Source organism: Denticeps clupeoides, chromosome 16 (assembly GCF_900700375.1).
Source record: "Denticeps clupeoides chromosome 16, fDenClu1.1, whole genome shotgun sequence".
NCBI classification, from domain to species: Eukaryota; Metazoa; Chordata; class Actinopteri; order Clupeiformes; family Denticipitidae; genus Denticeps; species Denticeps clupeoides.
The window spans coordinates 20,381,134-20,401,418 of NC_041722.1; the positions used below are offsets into that span (position 1 = coordinate 20,381,134).

At 46.0% G+C, this 20,285-nt stretch overlaps 3 protein-coding genes, 1 long non-coding RNA gene and 1 other non-coding gene across 5 annotated transcripts; 2 read left to right on the forward strand and 3 right to left on the reverse strand.

Annotated features, from left to right (window-relative positions):
• The first annotated feature begins 1,593 nt into the window (after positions 1–1,593).
• On the forward strand, positions 1,594–11,234 carry LOC114766261 (serine/threonine-protein kinase ULK3-like). Its single transcript, XM_028956939.1, has 15 exons — positions 1,594–1,944; positions 2,979–3,240; positions 3,319–3,414; positions 3,490–3,633; positions 3,722–3,804; positions 4,903–5,058; positions 5,155–5,260; positions 5,337–5,377; positions 5,463–5,565; positions 5,642–5,706; positions 5,782–5,860; positions 7,191–7,231; positions 8,326–8,373; positions 8,454–8,517; positions 10,330–11,234. Exons 1-15 carry the CDS (start codon positions 1,846–1,848, stop codon positions 10,344–10,346), a joined length of 1,404 nt encoding a protein of 467 aa, XP_028812772.1. The 5' UTR covers positions 1,594–1,845; the 3' UTR covers positions 10,347–11,234.
• trnav-cac (transfer RNA valine (anticodon CAC)) lies at positions 1,998–2,070 on the forward strand. The gene has a single exon. It is a non-coding gene; the product is annotated as a tRNA-Val (tRNA).
• LOC114766262 (growth arrest-specific protein 1-like) lies at positions 11,181–13,647 on the reverse strand. The gene has a single exon (XM_028956940.1). The coding sequence runs from the start codon at positions 13,581–13,583 to the stop codon at positions 12,828–12,830; it is 756 nt and encodes a 251-aa protein (XP_028812773.1). The 5' UTR covers positions 13,584–13,647; the 3' UTR covers positions 11,181–12,827.
• Positions 13,648–16,451: 2,804 nt separating this feature from the next.
• On the reverse strand, positions 16,452–20,285 carry LOC114765600 (complexin-3-like). Its single transcript, XM_028955805.1, has 3 exons — positions 20,063–20,285; positions 17,466–17,553; positions 16,452–17,370 (listed from the first exon to the last, which is right to left on the reverse strand). Exons 1-3 carry the CDS (start codon positions 20,218–20,220, stop codon positions 17,146–17,148), a joined length of 471 nt encoding a protein of 156 aa, XP_028811638.1. The 5' UTR covers positions 20,221–20,285; the 3' UTR covers positions 16,452–17,145.
• Positions 18,360–20,053, reverse strand: LOC114765602 (uncharacterized). The gene is made up of 2 exons (XR_003742687.1): positions 18,651–20,053; positions 18,360–18,602 (listed from the first exon to the last, which is right to left on the reverse strand). It is a non-coding gene; the product is annotated as an uncharacterized LOC114765602 (long non-coding RNA).

Here is a 20,285-nt window from a genome sequence, read left to right on the forward strand (position 1 = left end):
TATTTAATAGAATATAACATATTTTTATATCATAACATGCATATCAATACATAAAAATGCAAAGAAAACTTGGAGCTGAACACATGCATTTTGATATGTAAACACACAAAAGGTAGTGTTAGTATCTGTTGGCATGTCCCCAGTGGCCGGGCGGCGATAGTCGTAACAGACAACCAGCCAATAGGACAGCCAAATGGATTTGAGCTTTTTGCTCAAATCCTATTAGTAGTTTCTCAGAGGGCAAGAATCTCATTCCCAATGAGACTTTATCAAATGTGTGCTATAACAGTAATAACTTATTGTAGGGTTTTACAATTATTTGCAAATATTGTAAATTTTAGCTTTACATTAACAAAAAACATTAGCTTTGTATCAGTTGTATTTAATGTAAAAACCTACTCCAAATTAATAATCAATCATAAGGAATTATTTGGTTAATATAATTAGTTATTATATATTTTTTCAATTGTTTGTCAAAGTGTGTTTAATTATTACTTCCCAGAACAATTGTTACATTTCAAATTCACAGAAACGACATATTACAGGCTTATGACACAGTTGTTTAAACTCAATTTAACCTGCATAATGAAATGTTAAGTATAAAATCAATGTTTAATAAAAAATCTCATCTCTGCCTCTACATGGTATAAAGAGTAGACTTTTGCAGGACAGTAAATGCACTTTTCCTGCAACACCAGCAAAACCAGTATGTATATGGAGGCTTTTAGGGCCCTGCTTTAGTGGTAAGTGGCAGAATCTACACAGACGTCCAGTGGGATACTTTTGATTTTTCTAGTTCCTGTTGGAAGAAAGGAGTAGCAACAAAGTCCTGGGATCAGTGAGACCCTCGGCTGCATAGGTCTGGAACACCTTTTGAGAGCATTTAACCTTCTGATTGACTGATAAAAAAATTATGTTGGAAGGAAGTGGTATTTTGGCTGCCACATGCAAGACAATTCCTTGTGGTCTTTTTTTGTTGTTGCTGTTGAAGTGCCTGCTGCTTCTCCACAATTTCCTTCACCATCCTTTCTACATCATCTCTTGTCAGAGTCCTGGTGGGAGGGTTAAATTCTGCTGGTGGCAGGGTAGTGACCGCCACCTTGACCGTCTCACCTCCTGCAGTAAGATACTGCCAGAGGTCCTGAGTCTCCTGGAGCTTCTCCTCACTTGTGTTCAGTGAAGAGCTGGTGTTCTTCTTCTTAGCCAGGTGCTTAATATACCTTGCAGAGCTGATACCTCCAAAATGGACTGTTAGTCCTGAAAAAGGTAAATTCTTTGTACTGCAGACAGTAGCGAAGTATGGAGTGTGGGGAGTGCCACAATACAATTAATATAATAAGCATTTGAATTAAATTTTAAATAGCTATTTAAATGTGTCATTAATTCGCACATAACTTTTTAGATATTAAAAAAAGTATATATATTTATTTCATGGTCTGTGAAAAAAAAAACGTCTAAACAGCGCCAAGACCTCGCAGTGGCCGGAAATATATTACACCCGTACTGTTAAGAACTACCGTTGAAAAAGAATGGGGAGAGTCATGGGGAGTCGAGCGTGACAGTTCACGGCCCGGGCCGCCGGGTGGCGCCACCGTCTCACGGTCGGCCGCAAAAACGAGCAGCAGAAGAGACGCGATTCCGGCCACTTTTATTGCACGTTTACTCTTCACATTAAATTCGACATTCTTCGTAATTTGCGTGTACGTTTATTTACCGTGAGCTCCCGTCCGGCTGCAGCCGGGCGAAGGGGAATTATTATTATTAAAAGGCCGCCGTGGGTGGTGTGAGTGCCGGATCGTCGGCGGACCCGGTTCCAGCCCGTTTGATGCCCCGGAGCGCAGGCCCATGGCTTCGGGCTTCGCCCCTCCGAAACTCGCCGACTTCCTCCTCACGGAGAGGCTGGGCAGCGGCACCTACGCCACCGTCTACAAGGCGTACAGGAAGGTCGGTGTCGGTGTCCATTTTTCAGCGAGGGTCGGTGGTGAGCCCCGTGTACCGTTTCCGTAGTGTAGTGGTTATCACGTTCGCCTCACACGCGAAAGGTCCCCGGTTCGAAACCGGGCGGAAACACTTTTTTTTTTTTTTTTTTTGGGCTTTGCTTTAATGTAGAGATGTCGATTAAAAAACACTCAAATAACCAGATCGGGTATCGGTAAATCCGATTCCTGGAGTCCGGCCGCACAGTGTACATAATGAACGAGCACCGATTCACTCCTCTCTTGAGTCACTCAGTAAACTGATCCTGTTATGCGAGTCACTTGATTCAGTATTGCCAAGTCAACCCATTGAAGTAACGTCTTTTAAATGGCTTTTAAAAGAAGGTAAAAGGCATTGGGATGAGAATGAATCATTAAAAAAAAATCCTGCTCGTTTGAGCGATTCAGATTCCATGTTTTTGGCTGTGAAGGAAGTTCAGATGGTGCAAAAAAGTTAACTAAGTTATGCAACTTTTATGGTAGTAATTTATGACTTAACTATTAAAAGTAATGTATTTATGTGATTTGAGTTTACAATTTAGACATGGTGTAGTTAGGACTCAAAGGATTTGGTTCAATGGAGACCTTAGATTCGTGACTCATGAGTTATTTCATGATGGGAAGTTCGGCTCTTTTATGAGCTTACTTGGCAAATATGAATGCTTTGTGTTTTCAATTAATTAATGAATTAAGTAAATTTATTAAGAGCTGAAAAGAGCTGTGCCACACGAGCCGGCTCTCTGAAAAGAACCGAACTTCCCATTAACCCGGGTTTCCTGAGCACTAGCTCAAGTATGGAGGCTCGACTCGTTCGTGAGCTGCATCTGCCCAACTTAACTGTGTGCCGATCTACAAAACCAGCATAAAGTCTAGTATTTCATCTGTTTCCAGGTGTCGGTGCATCCCTACTGTGTGCTCTGCTGTGGTTTCTTCATCCTAATCTGAGAACACAATCAGAAACTACCTTCTGACCTGATGGACCTTTTGTATTTTGGCGTTAAGGGGGACAGTCGTGAGGTGGTCGCGGTAAAGGTGGTGTCGAAGAAGAGCTTGAACAAGACCTCCATGGAGAACCTGCTGACGGAGATCGAGATCCTGAAGGCTGTGCGGCATCCCCACATCGTGCAGCTGAAGGACTTCCAGTGGGACAGCGAGAACATCTACCTGATTCTGGAGTGGTGCTCTGGAGGGGACCTGTCCCGCTTCATCCGCAGCCGACGGATCCTTCCGGAGCGAGTGGCGCGGCGCTTCCTGCAGCAAATCGGTGCATTTCACACACCAGCATGCTATTAAAGATCCTGAATTTATGTGCAGATATAAAGATGAATTTATCTGTTTGCAGCCTGTGCTCTCAAGTTCCTTCATGAGCGAAACATCTCCCACCTGGACCTGAAGCCCCAGAACATCCTGCTTAGTGGCAACGTTCTGAAACTGGCCGGTGGGTTCCACTGACTTGGCTGTGATGTAACTGGTTGTGAAACAGGCTGCATCAGTTGTTGTTATACGTCGGCAGATTTCGGCTTTGCCCAGTACATGTCCCCATGGGACGAGCAGAGCGTCCTCCGGGGCTCGCCGCTGTACATGGCACCGGAGATGGTGTGCAGGAGACAGTACGACGCCCGGGTCGACCTCTGGTCTGTCGGGGTCATTCTGTACGGTGAGATTCGCGCTTTACTTGCAGCAACTGGCCGGTGACGACATCGGGGTCCTTTAAAACGCGCCGCCACTGTCCCATTCTCATTTAGAGGCTTTGTTCGGGCGAGCGCCATTTGCATCCCGTTCCTACGCTGAGCTGGAGGAGAAAATCCGCAGCAACAAACCCATCGAGGTAATGTCGAATCTATTATTCCATCGAAATAAATTCCTTTTCGAAATGCGGTGCTCAGGATGATTATTGTTGACTGGGTGATGAAGGTGAAGACGGTGTTTCTGCAGCATGAACTACTTCTCGTACCCCGTTGGTTAAAACGCAATCTTATATATATTTTTTTTTTACTTTTTTTTTTTTGACTTAATGAATATGAAACGAGATGTAAATGCTGGTCATCTGATGATAACTATAACAAAATATATCATCTAATATTGCTGACTAAATAAAAATTACACTAAATGTGTTTAACAAAATAAAAACGTATAAATTTACATTACAAATTATTATACATTTACAGCATTTACCAGACGCCCTTATCCAGAGCGACTTACAATCAGTAGTTACAGGGACAGTCCCCCCCTGGAGACACTCAGGGTTAAGTGTCCTGCTGAAGGACTCAATGGTAGGGATTTGAAATTGGGTCTTCTGGTTCATAAAATGGTTCGTCACTTTCATTGATTTTTTTTGTGTCTCCCATCTGGTCACACAGATGACGTCACTTCCTCAAACCTGATTAACGGCGTCATTTAGATTTCAGGGTTAGTTAGCAGACGGCTGGGAGAAAACGTGTGTCAAAAAACACGGAACAAATCAGAGCGTCTTCCGTGTCTGGAATGGATGTAGTTTTCTGAAGCCTATACAGTAACGATAATATAATAATAAGATAACCTTGTTCTAATTATGAAATGGGTTTGAGTAAAAGAAAATGCTGGGGTTTTTTTTGTCTGTTCTACTCGGTACTTGCACGATATTGACTGGAACGGGACTAAAATATTCATGGATTATTTTGACTAAAATAAGACAAAAATGCTTGACTAGACTAAAATAAGTCTGGTCGTGACTAAAACTGCTACAGACTATAATGACAGCTGGACGCAAAGATTAGACAAAAGCTAAAATTACAACAAAACAGCTATAGTTAAAGCAAAATGTCTAAAATCTGCATAAAATTCATGTGATGATGTTTACTATAACTCCTATGAGCGTATTTCTTTCCGGCGCCACAAGGTGGCACCCCTCTGCCCGGCTGCTTGATGGCGCTGTTTGTGTTGACAGCTGCCTGCGGGAGCCCGGGTGTCCAGGAACTGCAGGGACCTGTTGTTGCGGCTGCTGGAGAGGGACCCGGAGGTCCGGCTGACATTTCAGCACTTCTTCTCCCACCCGTTCGTGGACCTGGAGCACATGCCCAGTGCCGAGAGCCTGGGGAAAGCGGTGAGAGAGAGAGCGAGAGTAGGACCGAGCAGGACAGCCTTGCGGTGACGGTGTCAGTCAAAATGTAAAAATAATAAGAATGTGCCCTCCCACCAGAAAGCTTTGGTGGTCCAGGCAGTGAAGAAGGACCAGGATGGAGAGCGGGCGGCGGCGCTGTCCCTCTACTGCAGCTCCCTGGAGCACTTTGTTCCTGCCATTTACCGTAAGAGCCACCCACTCCCCTCTCAACCGTCAGGCCCCCATCAGACGCATGCTGAGATTATGTAATATCTCCGCAGACGAGACCGACAGACAGCGGAAGGAGGCTCTGAGGCAAAAGGTGAAGCCGAAAGAGACGAGAGAGTCCATTCCCATTCTCTTATGAACAATCCAGTATTCCATCTGCGTATGTTCTGTTTCTTCAGGTGAGTCAGTATGCGTCTCGCGCAGAGGAGCTGAAAGCACTGGTGGCCTCGGAAAACCGAATCAGCTTCGAGGAGGCCAAGTCGGCCACAGACATTTTACGAGGTAACGCGGCTCCGCAGGACGCGTACGAAGTGGCGTAGCGCCGTGGCTGCAGTGAACCGTGTTTCCTCCTCGACAGAGATGTCACGGGACCAGCCACGCCTGCTGGCCGCGCTGGACGTGTCCTCAGCAGCCATCGCCAAAGTAAGTAGGAGCACCTGCACCCGCGGGCGCAGACCGCAGAGCGGCCGGTTGATGTTCCCTCTGGCTCTTCTGCAGGAGGAGGCCGGCATGGAGGACTACGACACTCTGGACCTGTACCAGCAGAGCCTGGGAGAGCTGCTGCTGGCGCTGGCAGGTAAAAAAGGGACCGTGACCTCTCTAGTAATCTGCACCTTATACATTTTCATTTGACGCCGCACCCCGAGTTTTGGTGTCCTCGCCAGTGCCAATGGAAGAGGGACCATCTTCAAACTTCTTTAAGTTACAGAGAAGGAAAATCTGCATGTAATCATTCTATATTCATTAACACACTCACAGAGAGACAGGACTACACTGAAAGACTGGACTCTTCTCCGTCTCGGCCCCTCGGTGGTGGAATGAACTTCCAGCTCAGTCACTGAGCACCTTCACACGGCAGCTCAAGACCTTCCTCTTTAGAGAAGATTTAGATGAACTTGTTACCTTCTTCTTGTCTGACTTCTGTATAGAAACTAGAACAGAGTGAATAAAAAGATTGTATTCATAGTTGGGGGTCCTGGTGAACCAGAACTGACCGCTTCATCCATGGTAACATGGAAGCATGTTGTAAGTCGCTCTGGATACGGGCGTATGTCAAATGCATTAAATCTAAATGTAAATATTAAAATTAGAAATCATAATGCCAAATAATTCCGATAACTCTATTAATCTGCTTAATCATAATGAGTATTTAGTGAAAGTGAAGTTTTTGTCATTGTGCATTTGACCCTTCGCCCGGGGACGGTGCTTGGCCCAGTGGCATTCGAACCGGCAACCTTCCGATTACGATTACGCCGGGCCACCACTGCCTCAGATATTCAGCCCCGGGCCCTCCAGGTCTCTTTCGGACGGCCCTGTCTGCAGTGAATAGAAGTCACTCGGGTAGACAGGGTGTATGTTGGCAGAGTCTGAATCCGCCCTGCAGCCAAGATCTACAAAGGGCCTGAATAGGTGTAATCAGAGCCGGCTGCTCACTTCGGTGCCAAACGGCAACAAGACGGGGCCTTTGTCCACTCCCTCCTGTGCCGAACTCTTTATGAGGACTATTAATAACATATGGCCCCGGAGACGCCCTTCCTGCCACCTTCTCCGTCCTTTTCTCTTCATATCTCCGTCTCCCTTCCGCGGCCTTTATTAGCGCCGGCTCCGCATGACCTCATGCAGGAGAAGGCTCCAATGGCGGCGGGTAGCTGCATTTGGAGGCAGATGTGGCCGAGTCGGGTGCCAGCAGCTTGTGTGTGGTATCCAGCCGCTGCCATCTGCTTCCCATTCGGGCCGCACAGTTAATTTCTCAGTGTTATTACACCGCTGGAAAAGGAATAAAAACTATTATCTCAGCGAGGGGGAGAGGGCTTGTCCCATCCTGGGCCAGATCAGCCGGGCCTGGGCCCGTGGCACGGCAACCTTCATTCCAGCGGCTTGACCATGTGCTTGTCCGTTTATTCCAGCCGAGCCGCAGGGTCGCCGGAGGGAGCTGCTGCATGGTGAGGTGAGAGAACATCCTCCATCATCACCCAGGATGGAAAAACTCCACCTTCTCTCATAGTCCATGTTGCGATTGAAATATTCAATGCATTAAAATAAATCGACTCTCTGTTTACTGTACGCTGACACGTACTCGTCGTGAGGTGGGCGTGTCTCACAGGAGCGCCGGCCAATCACAACATAGCTGCTTAAATAAATAAACCCGAATGTTTGGCCAACATGAAATTGACATTAGTGGATTTGGCTGGCCGACCTCTGTCCTCTGTTTGGTTCGGGCTCAATTTCTATCATTTTTGTCAGGTGGTAAAAGCAAACACTAACTTCCAGTCTATAGTACCTACGATTTGCTGCTCGTAAACTTGTTTTGGTGACTGGTAAAATCTGTTTTATTAAATGTCATTTTTTTTAAATAATTGATTAGCAATTCTTGGCCTCTGTCGTCAGGTCATTAGTTTTAATTATCGTGAAAATGAATGCTGAGGAGGTAAAACGGAGTAGCACGCACAACGAACGTTTAAAAAGCTGTAATTGTCTGATATAATTTTTCAGAATCGATCAGCAGCTCTAACTGCGCAAATATTTTTCACTTCTGCGTTATGAGAAGCTTTTGGCTCAAAAACATTTAATACAATTAATTTGTTCGTTATCTATTAATCAATTTATTCATTCATTCATTTCTTTATGTAGTATATGGTGTTCTGACTTTTAAAATATTCTAAACATATTCTTTATTTTTTACAAAAATATTAAAAAGTTCCTGTGTTAGATTTTTCTCCCCCTGCAGTATTGGAAATACTATCGATTTCAGTATCGTGACAAGCCTAGTCCCTTGTTATCTCAGGTATAGGATTCATGTAGATATGTCTAGGAGGCATATTTAGAGATGTTTAGATAATATTCTAATAATTGTATTAGCGTAAAGTTCAAGATTTCCTCATTGCTGCATTGCAGTTATATTGAAGCTTTATTAACACACTGCACATAATTACGGCATCTATCCAGAGCAACTTACAGTCATTGAACTATTAGCATTCTTTAGAAATTATGAAATATAACTACATGAAAAGAACATTACATTTTCTTTTTTTCTTGTTCCAGATTAAAAGTCTTATGACCAGGGCTGAATACCTCAAGGAGCACATAAAGGTCTGTCCATCTTTTAAACCACCTCACAACTTCCTCTTCTAATAAGTTTTATTAAAATACCTGTCTTTCCTGTTGTGTAGATGCGGGAGACTCAGACGGATGTGTCCCTGGACCGAGAAAGCATGGCGGAGTCTGTGAGGGCATGTGAGTATCTGAGAATAAAGTTGAACCCACAAGGTAATTTGTGTCAAATATTGTTTCGTGACTGTGGGTCGGTCTGCTGCAGTTTTGTGGTAATTCTTTAAAACAAATCTATGATCTCAGAAACAGCAAGCCAGTTCCTAACAGCCACTTAATTAAACCACGGGTATTCAATTACAGTTATTAAATTTAATCCAAGTAGAAGGTCCATCTTGTGTCTTATAGCCTTCCCCTTATAGCGAACAAACTCAAGGCCTTAATTTCAGATTAACCTCAGAACAAAATCCGTTTTAAAAAGTGCTAACTTCAGCAATGGTGGCATGTCCTGGTGTTGTGTTCAAGTGTACCTCGGAGAAAACCAACTTACTCACCACAACAACTTACTCAGTAATCAGAAGGTTGCCGGTTCTAATCCCGATCCGCCAAGGTGCCACTGAGGTGTCACTGAGCAAAGCACCGTCCCCACACACTGCCGTGCCATTCACAGCGTAAACTAACAATTTAGCATAGCTGTTTTTCATTAACTGGAGTAGCAACAACCACAATGAATAGCCATGACCATCCAAAATAATGACCAGACTGATCACAGATCGGGACCAAGGTCTGCCACTTGATGCCTGCTTTAGACCACATTCTACTGTTTTTTTACGAGTTGTTCTGAAAAGGAACACATTTTAAAGCTATTTGGCCATGGTTAGTCATGTCATCGTGATTAAGGGGCTACTAAAGTTACTGGAGACCCGTGTTTGATCAAATAGATCAAATAGATCAAACAGCAATGCAAAGAAATGTGTTCCGTGATTAATGACCAACATAGACTATATTTACACAGTAAATAACAACAGAATGTATTTCTTATTTGGCCCAAAAAGTACGGCACAGTATGTCTCAGTGGGCTTTGACAGGCCCTACAGTTGACACCCAACAAACGTTGACCCCCACAGAGATAAAAAGGTAGAATCGAATCCCTTACATTTCACCTTTGGTAAAAAACCTGAGGAAGCATCTGTTGAAGCTCATTGGAGATTTAAATTTACATTTAGGTGTCTTGCTCAGGGACACAATGGTTGTAAGTGGGATTTGAACCTGGGTCTTCTGGTTCATAGGCGAGTGTGTTACCCACTAGGCTACTACCCTACCCTAGATGAATAGTGTGTGTACAGTACAGGCCAAAAGTCTGAACACCTTCTCATTCAACGTGTTTTCTTTATCTTCATGACCATTTATGTTGGTAGATTCGCACTGAAAACATCAAAACTATGAATGAACACATGTGGAGTTCTGTACTTAACAAAAAGTGGAGACCTGACCTCCACAGTCACCGGACCTGAACCCAGTCCAGATGGTTTGGGGTGAGCTGGACCAACAAGTGCTAAACACCTCTGGGAACTCCTTCAAGACTGTTGGAGAAGCATTTCAGGTGACGACCTCTTGAAGCTCATCGAGAGAATGCCAAGAGTGTGCAAAGCAGTAATCAGAGCAAAGAAACTACAATATAAAACATGTTTTCACTTATTTCACCTTTTTTTGTTAAGTACAGAACTCCACATGTGTTCATTCATAGTTTTGGTGCCTTCAGTGAGAATCTACAAATGTAAATGGTCATGAAAATAAAGAAGACATGTTGAATGAGAAGGTGTCCAGACTTTTGGCCTGTACTGTATGTTAGATGTGGAACCATTCAGGAACATCAGGAGCTCCACACTGGTACAAACGTTTTATTCTAGATCTGAAATCTAAACATCATTTTATTGAGGGAAGCACAGAATTGTATTGATGATCTTATTACAGCTTATTTTGTGTCCTCGCCTGTAGCCTGTTGCCTTCAGTGACCTCAGGCCACTCTTCACGGTAACGGGAGTTCGCTGCGGGCCAAACTGAAGAGTTGACACCGAGGCCACCTCACCGGCCAGTGCCGTGAAGCCACCAACCTGACCTGCTTTACAGGGAACGAGTAAAATGGAATAAAAAGAGGATTAGAGGAGGCTTCCATGGATCTCATCTTTCTCAACACACACACACACACACACACACACACTACCACCACAGCCCCACCGCACGACCTCCATGAAATGGTCCGCCCCCACCGCAGCGGGTGGAAAACTGGAACGGTGCGGCTTGTGCCTTATTTACTCTGAACTTTGATTTACTTTGGGCTGGCACACATCAAGCAGCAAAGCAAAACAGGGGGAAGCGTGAGTTCAGAGTGCTGTTTTACACACACACACACACACACACACAGACAGAAGCTCCGCCTTTTAAAGAACTGTGAATCGTTTCTCCTCCATATTTACGTTTCACTGCTGTTTACCTGCTTAAATCAGAGTGCTGTTAAGAAAACTGTATTCATTTTTTCTCGATTGTATTTATTTAATCGCAAATAAATTGTGCTTGAAATTTTCACCTCATAAAATTTATCAACTTAAAATAATTCAAATAAAAAATGATAGAAGCCAGTACAGCAGATGCACATTCAAACTAGGGTTTCAACAAAAAGGATGAAAAAAAGTGTATTGTAGTGTCTTCTAAATATACGTCTCACTACTGCAGTTCACATTACAATTTGTCATTTGTGAATAAATGGTTTCCAGACCGTGAATCATTTTGTGATTGATTGTAGTTAATATTCCATTTTTTATATGACACACGTTTTCATGCAAAATCAATAACATTTGACTTATCATTTATTTCAGTTGCATAAAGATGTTTAATAACAAAAACTTGCAATGGTCATTTTTTTGGTCCTTTGAAAATTGTTTGATTGCATCTGGAGTTTTTTAATGAATGGCGGCCTTCATTTTAATAATAATATTCGGCGTGGAAGACTGGCCATCATATCAGCCACAACACAGCACAGCATTGTGCTTTTAATTGGCCGCCGTTTCAGATGAACCTCGATCAAGTGCTCCTGTCCCCTCCTGTCCCCCTCCAGCCTTCTGTTGATTCCGGTCCCGGGGCTCAGGAGCAGCCAAGTTAGAGAGGGGCTGTGTGTGTGTGTGAGGTTAATCCCCCCAGAAACATGGTTCATTCACCCTGGTGAGACTCCCTCCGCTGTCCTGAATGGCACATTGTAAACGGGGACAAGGGCGTCCCTTAAATCCTGCTGTCAGCTCCTCTCCTGGGGACCCGGCCTTTCGGGTGGACCCCTGAATCGTGGGGGTGCGGGGTTTTTGTTTCAGGAAAAGCTTGAATAAGGAGAAATGTGAAAATGTGAAACCCGGCGTCCCCGTCCCCCCCAAATCCTGTTTATTTTGATTTCCTTCCCAGAAGCTGAGTGCTTCTCCATCTTTTTTAGAGGAAGCGTGTAAGGATTCTTGGAAGGGTTGTGGACGCATGCCTGACGTTGGTGTAGGACGGATCCCGGCTGAAGGTGCCACCGCTGCAGCGGTGAAAAGAGCCCCGGCTTTGTCTTACAAAATGGAGGGATGCGCCGTGGGACCGGGCATTTGCAATTCCACTCTGGAATTCGGTGACGGTGGCCTCAGTGTTCCAGAGTGAAACAATGGAGGCATTATGAGTGGAGAGCATCAGCCAAAAAGTCCCCGCTTCCAGCCAAACAGCCGAGCTTCACGCCTGTAGCCACCAGCAGCACATAAATATTTCTGCGCTTCCTGGATTAAAAAAAGAATAACTCTGGAAAAGAAAGGAGCAGAGAAAGGTCTACATTTAACAACGGAAAAAACCAACTGTAATTACAAACGCCGCTGTTTCTGTACGTTTCTGGAGAAGTGATGAGATCAGACCATCCAGAACCCAATTCCCTCAGGTTCTGTGGACCATGTGTAGAAACGTGACGTATCATCATCATCATCATCATCATCACCTTCATCCTAGACCTCCAACTGATGTACAGCACTGGGCAAAAACCCCATTTATCAAATACTCATTTATTGCTGGTTGCAGAATTTCCTTCGTTTCATTAAAACACTGACACGATTAAGCAAATTCCTTCGGTATGAATAAAAATTTCTTTTCTGATGTGAGGAAAGCTCTTCCTCAGCATCTCCGACGTTCGAGATATTCCGATGATTAAAAACTGGAAAGAAAGGAGCTGAGGGGCGTTCAAGTCACGTCAGATCCACGGTTCATGGTCTCCTCTGAGTGCTGAGCTGAAGAGCCACTTCACTTCATTTAACTACTTGATCCCACAACCTTGTCAGCCCCCCCCCACCCACCGCTAATATTTGAAGAGCATGACTCCAACAATGGCTGTGGTGTGGGGGTCTTAATGAAGGCCCACCGCCACGGGACCAAACAAACAGGAGGCTTCCAGAATGGAGGAGACTTTCAGGTCCTCCAGGGGAAGATCTGGGCTAGCAGCCGGTCAGCACGAGCATGGCCAGCAGCGCCAGCACCCGGCTGGACGAGTGCAGGGAGCTGGAGAAGGAAAAGGTCTCCATGGAATCGGCCTCCATGAACTCCCTCTCGGCCTTGGAGTCCTCGTCTTCGTCCTCGTAGAAGTCCTCTCCCTCTGGATGGTCCACGTCTCCCATGCTGCAGAGCCTGCTCATGTTCTCCTTCACCACCTCACAGAAGGGTCTCTCCACCCCGTCGCACACGCACTGGTTGAGCAGGACGCCGCTGGGGATGAAGAGCATCTGCTGGATGGTGCTCCTGCACCTGGACGAGCACTTCCTGCCGTTGAAGAGCTGTCCGCAGTAGGACAGGTAGGCGGTGAGGGACGCGTGGCAGCCGGGCTCCTCCTCGCAGCGCTGGCGCGCCTCGGTGCAGCCAATGTCGCCGTCGCTGTCGCCGGCCTGGTGGGTGCGCGGCAGGCACGGCTCGATGGCGCGCTTGGCGCGGCGACACTCGGCGTCGCGGCCGCAGTCGCAGGTCTCCAGGTCCGGCCCGTGGACCGTCTGGTTGAGGCGCACCAGCGCGGAGATGCAGTGGCTGGGACACTGGCGCCCGGTCCCCCGGATGGTCCCGTCGCAGGCGGACAGGTACTGGCTGTAGGCGAGGTCGCACTCCCGCTCCCCGTGACACCGGAGCAGCGCCTGCCAGCAGACCAGCTGCGCGTCCCCGGCCGCCAGCAGCAGCGGCAGGGCGCACAGGAGCCAGGAGCCCATCCTGCTCACAAACGCTCCATCGCGGGGACTTCCGTCAAATCGCGCACACGTCCCGCTCCCGCGACGCGTCTTTGTCCGGCGCGCCGCCCCCCCCGCACCGTCAGCAGAGAGGGGTCCCCCCCCCCCCGATCCCGATCCCGATCCCGTGTACAGGATACGTTGCCAAAAGCTTCAAGAGTTTATGAAAGTCTGCGAGCTGTGTGGTCCTGGAGAGTCAAAAATGTACAATATGACAAAATATCATACTTTCCAACAAAGTTACAATGTAACAAAATATCATACTTTCCAACAGAGTTACACTATAACACAAATATCATACTTTCCAACAGTTACACTATAACACATATATCATACTTTCCAACAGAGTTACAATGTAACAAATATCATACTTTCCAACAGAGTTACACTATAACACAAATATCATACTTTCCAACAGAGTTACAATGTAACAAATATCATACTTTCCAACAGTTACACTATAACACATATATCATACTTTCCAACAGAGTTACAATGTAACAAATATCATACTTTCCAACAGAGTTACACTATAACACAAATATCATACTTTCCAACAGAGTTACAATGTAACAAATATCATACTTTCCAACAGTTACACTATAACACATATATCATACTTTCCAACAGAGTTACAATGTAACAAATATCATACTTTCCAACAGAGTTACACTATAACACAAATATCATACTTTCCAACAGAGTTACAATGTAACAAATATCATACTTTCCAACAGAGTTACACTAAAATACAAATATCATACTTTCCAACAGAGTTACAATGTAACAAAATATCATACTTTCCAACAGAGTTACACTAAAATACAAATATCATACTTTCCAACAGAGTTACAATGTAACACAAATATCATACTTTCCAACAGAGTTACACTATAACACAAATATCATACTTTCCAACAGAGTTACAATGTAACAAAATATCATACTTTCCAACAGAGTTACACTGAAATACAAATATCATACTTTCCAACAGAGTTACACTAAAATACAAATATCATACTTTCCAACAGAGTTACAATGTAACAAAATATCATACTTTCCAACAGAGTTACACTAAAATACAAATATCATACTTTCCAACAGAGTTACAATGTAACAAAATATCATACTTTCCAACAGAGTTACACTAAAATACAAATATCATACTTTCCAACAGAGTTACAATGTAACACAAATATCATACTTTCCAACAGAGTTACACTATAACACAAATATCATACTTTCCAACAGAGTTACAATGTAACAAAATATCATACTTTCCAACAGAGTTACACTAAAATACAAATATCATACTTTCCAACAGAGTTACAATGTAACACAAATATCATACTTTCCAACAGAGTTACACTAAAATACAAATATCATACTTTCCAACAGAGTTACAATGTAACACAAATATCATACTTTCCAACAGTTACACTATAACACAAATATCATACTTTCCAACAGTTACAATGTAACAGAAATATCATACTGTCCAATAGAGTTACACTAAAACACAAATATCATACTTTCCAACAGAGTTATATTTAAGGTGCAAAAAGCACAAATCTGCTGTTCTTTAGTGCTAAAGCTTGCAGCAGAGGCTGCGTAAAACCTCCTCTGGTGACGTGTATGTGCCCTGCTCTGAATAACTTTGCCCTCTGGCTAATACGCGTTTTTTTAAAGTCCCGATAGAAGGGGGAGAATGGAGGAGAATGGTATTTTCTGGCCCGTTTCACCCCCTTTGTGTTAGATTGGCCATGCAGTAGGCCTGTGTCTTTCTGTCCTGAAGATTGTTCACGCCCTGCGGCCTGTCAATAGAGAGAGGTTTCAGCATCAATCTATTTTACTGCTGCAGCCTTTCACAACACACTCCAGAAGCAGCAATAGTCCCGTCTTCTGTGGCATTGAAATGGAAAACACCCTGATCTGGGGGGTTGTGGAAGAGACACAGCGACTAAACAGGGGATCCAACCTGCCCATGTCCACTCTGCACTGGGACAGATGGACAACTTCACTCAACTACTTATACCAGATCCAGAAAATGAAATAAAAAAAATGATAACAGCAGTCAGTCCTTCATCAAACCAGTGCAATCTAATCTTTAAAAAAAATCCATTGATATTAGATTCCCGAATTCAGTTTTGAATGAATAAATCTCACATTATATGCATTTGAACTTTTTGGTAGCATGGTGGTTGGCCGTGTGACCTCAGGGTTGTGACTTTGAATCCGTCTCCGGCTTTGTGTTTATATGCTCTCCCTGTGCCGCTGCGTGTCTCCTCCAGGTTCTCCGGTTTCCTCCCAGGTGAAAGCAGCTAGCAACACACTTGCCTATGAAGCAGAAGTCCCTGGTTCAAACCTCACTTACTAACATTGTGTCCCTGTCCCTGTCTCTACTGATTGTAGAGCCTCTGATAATTGCTGTAGATGTAAATCCAAAGACAGGTCACCTTAAATATTCCGTCGGTGTGAGTGAATGTTGTGTGTGTGTGTGTGTGTGTGTGTGTGTGTGTGTGATGGCGACTCTGGGCAACAGGACTGAGGTAGATGGTTTATACTCCAGACAGCGCCATCTAGTGACCTAGCAGAGTTACCTGTCTACTTTTTCTTTATTCTGCTGAGAACCCATTCATCCAGTGTAGGAACGTACAGCGTAAAACAGACCTTTAAGATCTATATGAGCTCATCTCGCTGAAACGTGGTTGTCCTGGAACCTATCAAATGTCCAGGATCAGCTGCGCTACCTGGGCTCCTGACGGAGCGGAGCATGCGCAGTAGCAGCCACGCCGAGCGGGGTCAGGTCGCCACCTGCTGGAGGAACACGGACTGACCACGAACCACGAGGACATCATAAAAATAAGTTTATTACAGTAAAAAGAAAAAAGAGGTCTGCAAATACACAGAATTCTATACAGCGCTGAAGTCTGTGGGAAGGTTGGTGCACAAAATCCAACATGTATCCAGTGCATATTTTTATATGATTAAATGTGGCATCAGACAGACAAAAAAAAACCATATGCAGGTATTGCTTGAATGGGCTGATATTGCTTTCTTCATTTGTTCCTGGGTTCAGACCTGGAGAACGTACGACTAAATACCTTCACATTATTGCAAGAAGGACCTGGTGTGGTTGCACCACTGGAGAGGGGAGGACGAGAAGAACAGAGAAAGGCGACGTGAAGCGTTACACACCAGCCAGAACGTACGGAGATGGCGAGGAGAACGACACCAGACCCCCAGCACAACACGGCACCATGGACTACGATGTCGCGGCAGGTACAGCGAGTGATCACACCTACACCCCGACACAACTTTATTACACAACCACATTTAACAGGCCGACGGAGAGAGAGAGGGGGAGAGAGAGAGAGAGATTTCGATCTCTGATGCTGAACTGCTGCAGAAATACCTTGGCAGGGGCTGAATTTCTGTTTTTCTGCAACTGTATCACACACTGAAGTTCACATCATGAGAGAGAGAGAAAGACGAAGAGAGAGAGAGAGAGAGAGACACACACACACACACACACACACACACTTCACATGAGCGAGCATTTCTCTGCCGAGCTTTTCAGGTCCTCCAGCGTGGCCTGGGCTTTGTCCTTCAGCTGGTCCATGTCCACATTCTGGATGCTGGACAGCTGGCCCAGCACCGAGCTCTTGTGCGCCTCCTCCTGGTTGTCCTCAGCAATCATCTTGGCCAGTTCTGTGGGCAGCTCCACATCATCTCCGGCCTGCTGGACTTGAGTCTCGTCCAGCTCGTTCTGTGGGGCAGCAGGAGTTTTATAAGATCATAAAAACATAATTAGCTCCGGTTAAGGCTATTTATTGAGATCCTGATGCAGTAAAGCAGGCGAACCTTTGGAAGTCGGTACTTATCCCGAAAGTGCATTCTGACTGTAGCTCGCTCCGCCTTCTTCTGTGCAAAATTGGCTTCTCGTTCCCTCCTAGAAGCCATAAAAGACTGGAGTCACCACACACAGACACACTAATATTAACTTGCATGGTATTTGCATGGTCTTGAATCATTTCAATGATCTAATTTCTGACAAAATAAAGGCCCTCTGAAGGCTGCAACAGAGCGACGACAGCCTCACACTGCGAGAAGCGTGACCCAGATCGAGCGAGACTTCTTCTCCGGCGGAGGTGCTCCAGCGGGCTGATTGGACGCCTAAAGCGCAACTCCGGTATGCAAATAAATCAGAGCGCCGATAAACAGCGCAGGGCAAATTTGCACACGGCAGCCGAGGGCGAGGCCAGTGAGAGAGAGAGAGGGTGAGAGAGGAGAGGTGTGTGTGTGTGAGGGCAGTACAGCACCGGGCCCTGGGGCCAGAGGTGTCTGTGTGCGTGTGTGTGTGTGTGTGTGTGTGTGTGTGTGTGTGCGTATGCATGTGAGTGCATGTAAGTGTGAGTGACAGAGCGGGAGATCTGGCATCGCCGCGGCCCCAGATGCAGCGAGCTGCCGGTCCAACGCGCAGGGGAGCGACGCGGGGTCACGGCCTGGGCCGAAGAACCGATGCTCAGCGACCCCGGCAGCTGAGCAGGGACCGCCTCATACACAATTTATATCCCATTTCTCACAGATCCACCAATCTCAGATTATTTTATTGCATAAATACATGTCTGCTGGCCAACGGTTGTCCTAAACCAGCTTTTCATCTGTGATTTTGCGCAGATTCCTCCACTAGAGGGCAGGCAGGAGACAGTGACGGTCGGACGAGGATCGTGTACAGACCTCATTACATCAAACGAAAACGGTGTGAACGGATTTTAATTAAAAGCAGAAGGCAGAATGACTGCACGGCTCTGGCCACGTTGTTGGGGTGCCTGATGTCGTGACCCCTGGATCCACCTCTGGCCACGTCGGTGGGGTGCCTGATGTCGTGACCCCTGGATCCACCTCTGGCCACGTCGGTGGGGTGCCTGATGTCGTGACCCCTGGATCCACCTCTGGCCACGTCGGTGGGGTGCCTGATGTCGTGACCCCTGGATCCACCTCTGGCCACGTCGGTGGGGTGCCTGATGTCGTGACCCCTGGATCCACCTCTGGCCACGTTGTTGGGGTGCCTGAACTGGGTGACCTCTGTGTGTCATGTTGTCATGAGATATAAAGGTTTGCAGAGACCAAACGTAGATTTAACACACGAGGTGCAAACATGTCCCTAATGTGTGGCCCTGCCCTGGACGGCTGTCAGGGCGTGTTGTCCACTCAAATCCTAATATCGAACACCCGTGTGGGCAAACACATAAATGGCAGTATTTAAATGTGGAATCACAGAGAAAATGTTGGTTTGGTTTCAGTTGGTTTCCTTACATTTAAGGCCGTTATCCAGAGCGACGTACAATGTGCTTTTATAGGACCCACGACCTTATGATCTATTAAAGCGAAGGTCGGTCAATAATGTCTTTTGGCTGAACTTGTACCAGACGCACAGAAGATCAAATTCACCGCAGGCATCAGGCTCACAGTTCAATCGAAGAGGTGACCAGGGGTCATCCTGCCCTTTCACCAGCAGAAGAAATATGAATGTTATCCATATGCAGCCTGTATAAATCCACAGCAGAGACCCTGGCCGCTTTACTCACAGAAATATTCACAATCTACAGTTTTCAAAATAGTAGGAAAAAAAAAAACGAATATTAACCCGAAAAGCTGTATAAATTATTCTATAACGGTGTATTTAGAGGAAAAATCGGTGCGCTGCGCTGTGGAGAGCCACGGACCCCACAGATCCGACAGACCCCATGAATCCCACGGACCCCGAGTCGTATTTTTCCTGTTTCTGGAGGCAGTTTTGACTGTATAAATTATTCTATAACGGCGCATTTAGAGGAAAAAGCGGTGCGCTGCGCTGTGGAGAGCCACGGACCCCACCGATCCGACAAATCCGACAGACCCCACGGACCCCGAGTCGTATTTTTCCGTTTCTGGCGGCAGTTTTGACTCTAAATGCACTGTTCTATAATTATTTATAGAGGAAAAAACGGTGCGCTGCGCTGTGGAGAGCCACGGACCCCACAGATCCGACAGACCCCACGGACCCCGAGTCGTATTTTTCCGCTTCTGGAGGCAGTTTTGACTATAAATAATTCTGTGACGGTGCATTTGGAGGTAAAAAAAAACGGTGCGCTGCGCTTTGGAGAGCCACGGACCCCACGAATTCCACGGACCCCGAGTCGTATTTTTTCCGCTTCTGGAGGCAGTTTTGACTGTATAAATAATTCTGTGACGGTGCATTTGGAGGAAAAAGCGGTGCGCTGCGCTCTGGAGAGCCACGGACCCCACAGATCCGACAGACCCCACGAATGCCACGGACCCCGAGTCGTATTTTTCCGCTTCTGGAGGCAGTTTTGACTGTATAAATAATTCTGTGACGGTGCATTTGGAGGAAAAAGCGGTGCGCTGCGCTCTGGAGAGCCTCGGACCCCACGGACCCCACGCCGCCGGGCGCTTACTTCTCCTCCTCCAGCTGCTGCTGGTACTCCTCGAACTCCTCCTGGGTCATTCCTTTGGCGGCCGCCTCCGTCTTCTCGCCCTCGGGCTTCTCCTCTCCCAGCCCGCCCGTCAGGTTCTTCAGCTGCCCGCCCACCACGTGTTTCACCATGAACGCCATTTCTCGGGAGCGGAGGATCCGGCGGAGGCTTCAGAAGAGCAGCCGAACGCGCCGAGTCCACAAGT

Coding starts and splice junctions, on each gene's coding strand:
- LOC114765600 (XM_028955805.1), bottom strand. CDS start 20,220: ATGGCGTTCATGGTGAAACACGTGGTGGGCGGGCAGCTGAAGAACCTG. Junction 17,554..20,062: donor CAGCAGCTGGAGGAGGAGAA/GTAAGCGCCCGG, acceptor TATGGCTTCTAG/GAGGGAACGAGAAGCCAATT. Junction 17,371..17,465: donor ATAAGTACCGACTTCCAAAG/GTTCGCCTGCTT, acceptor GCTGCCCCACAG/AACGAGCTGGACGAGACTCA.
- LOC114766262 (XM_028956940.1), bottom strand. CDS start 13,583: ATGGGCTCCTGGCTCCTGTGCGCCCTGCCGCTGCTGCTGGCGGCCGGG.
- LOC114766261 (XM_028956939.1), top strand. CDS start 1,846: ATGGCTTCGGGCTTCGCCCCTCCGAAACTCGCCGACTTCCTCCTCACG. Junction 3,634..3,721: donor TGTCGGGGTCATTCTGTACG/GTGAGATTCGCG, acceptor ATTCTCATTTAG/AGGCTTTGTTCGGGCGAGCG. Junction 5,707..5,781: donor CCTCAGCAGCCATCGCCAAA/GTAAGTAGGAGC, acceptor GCTCTTCTGCAG/GAGGAGGCCGGCATGGAGGA.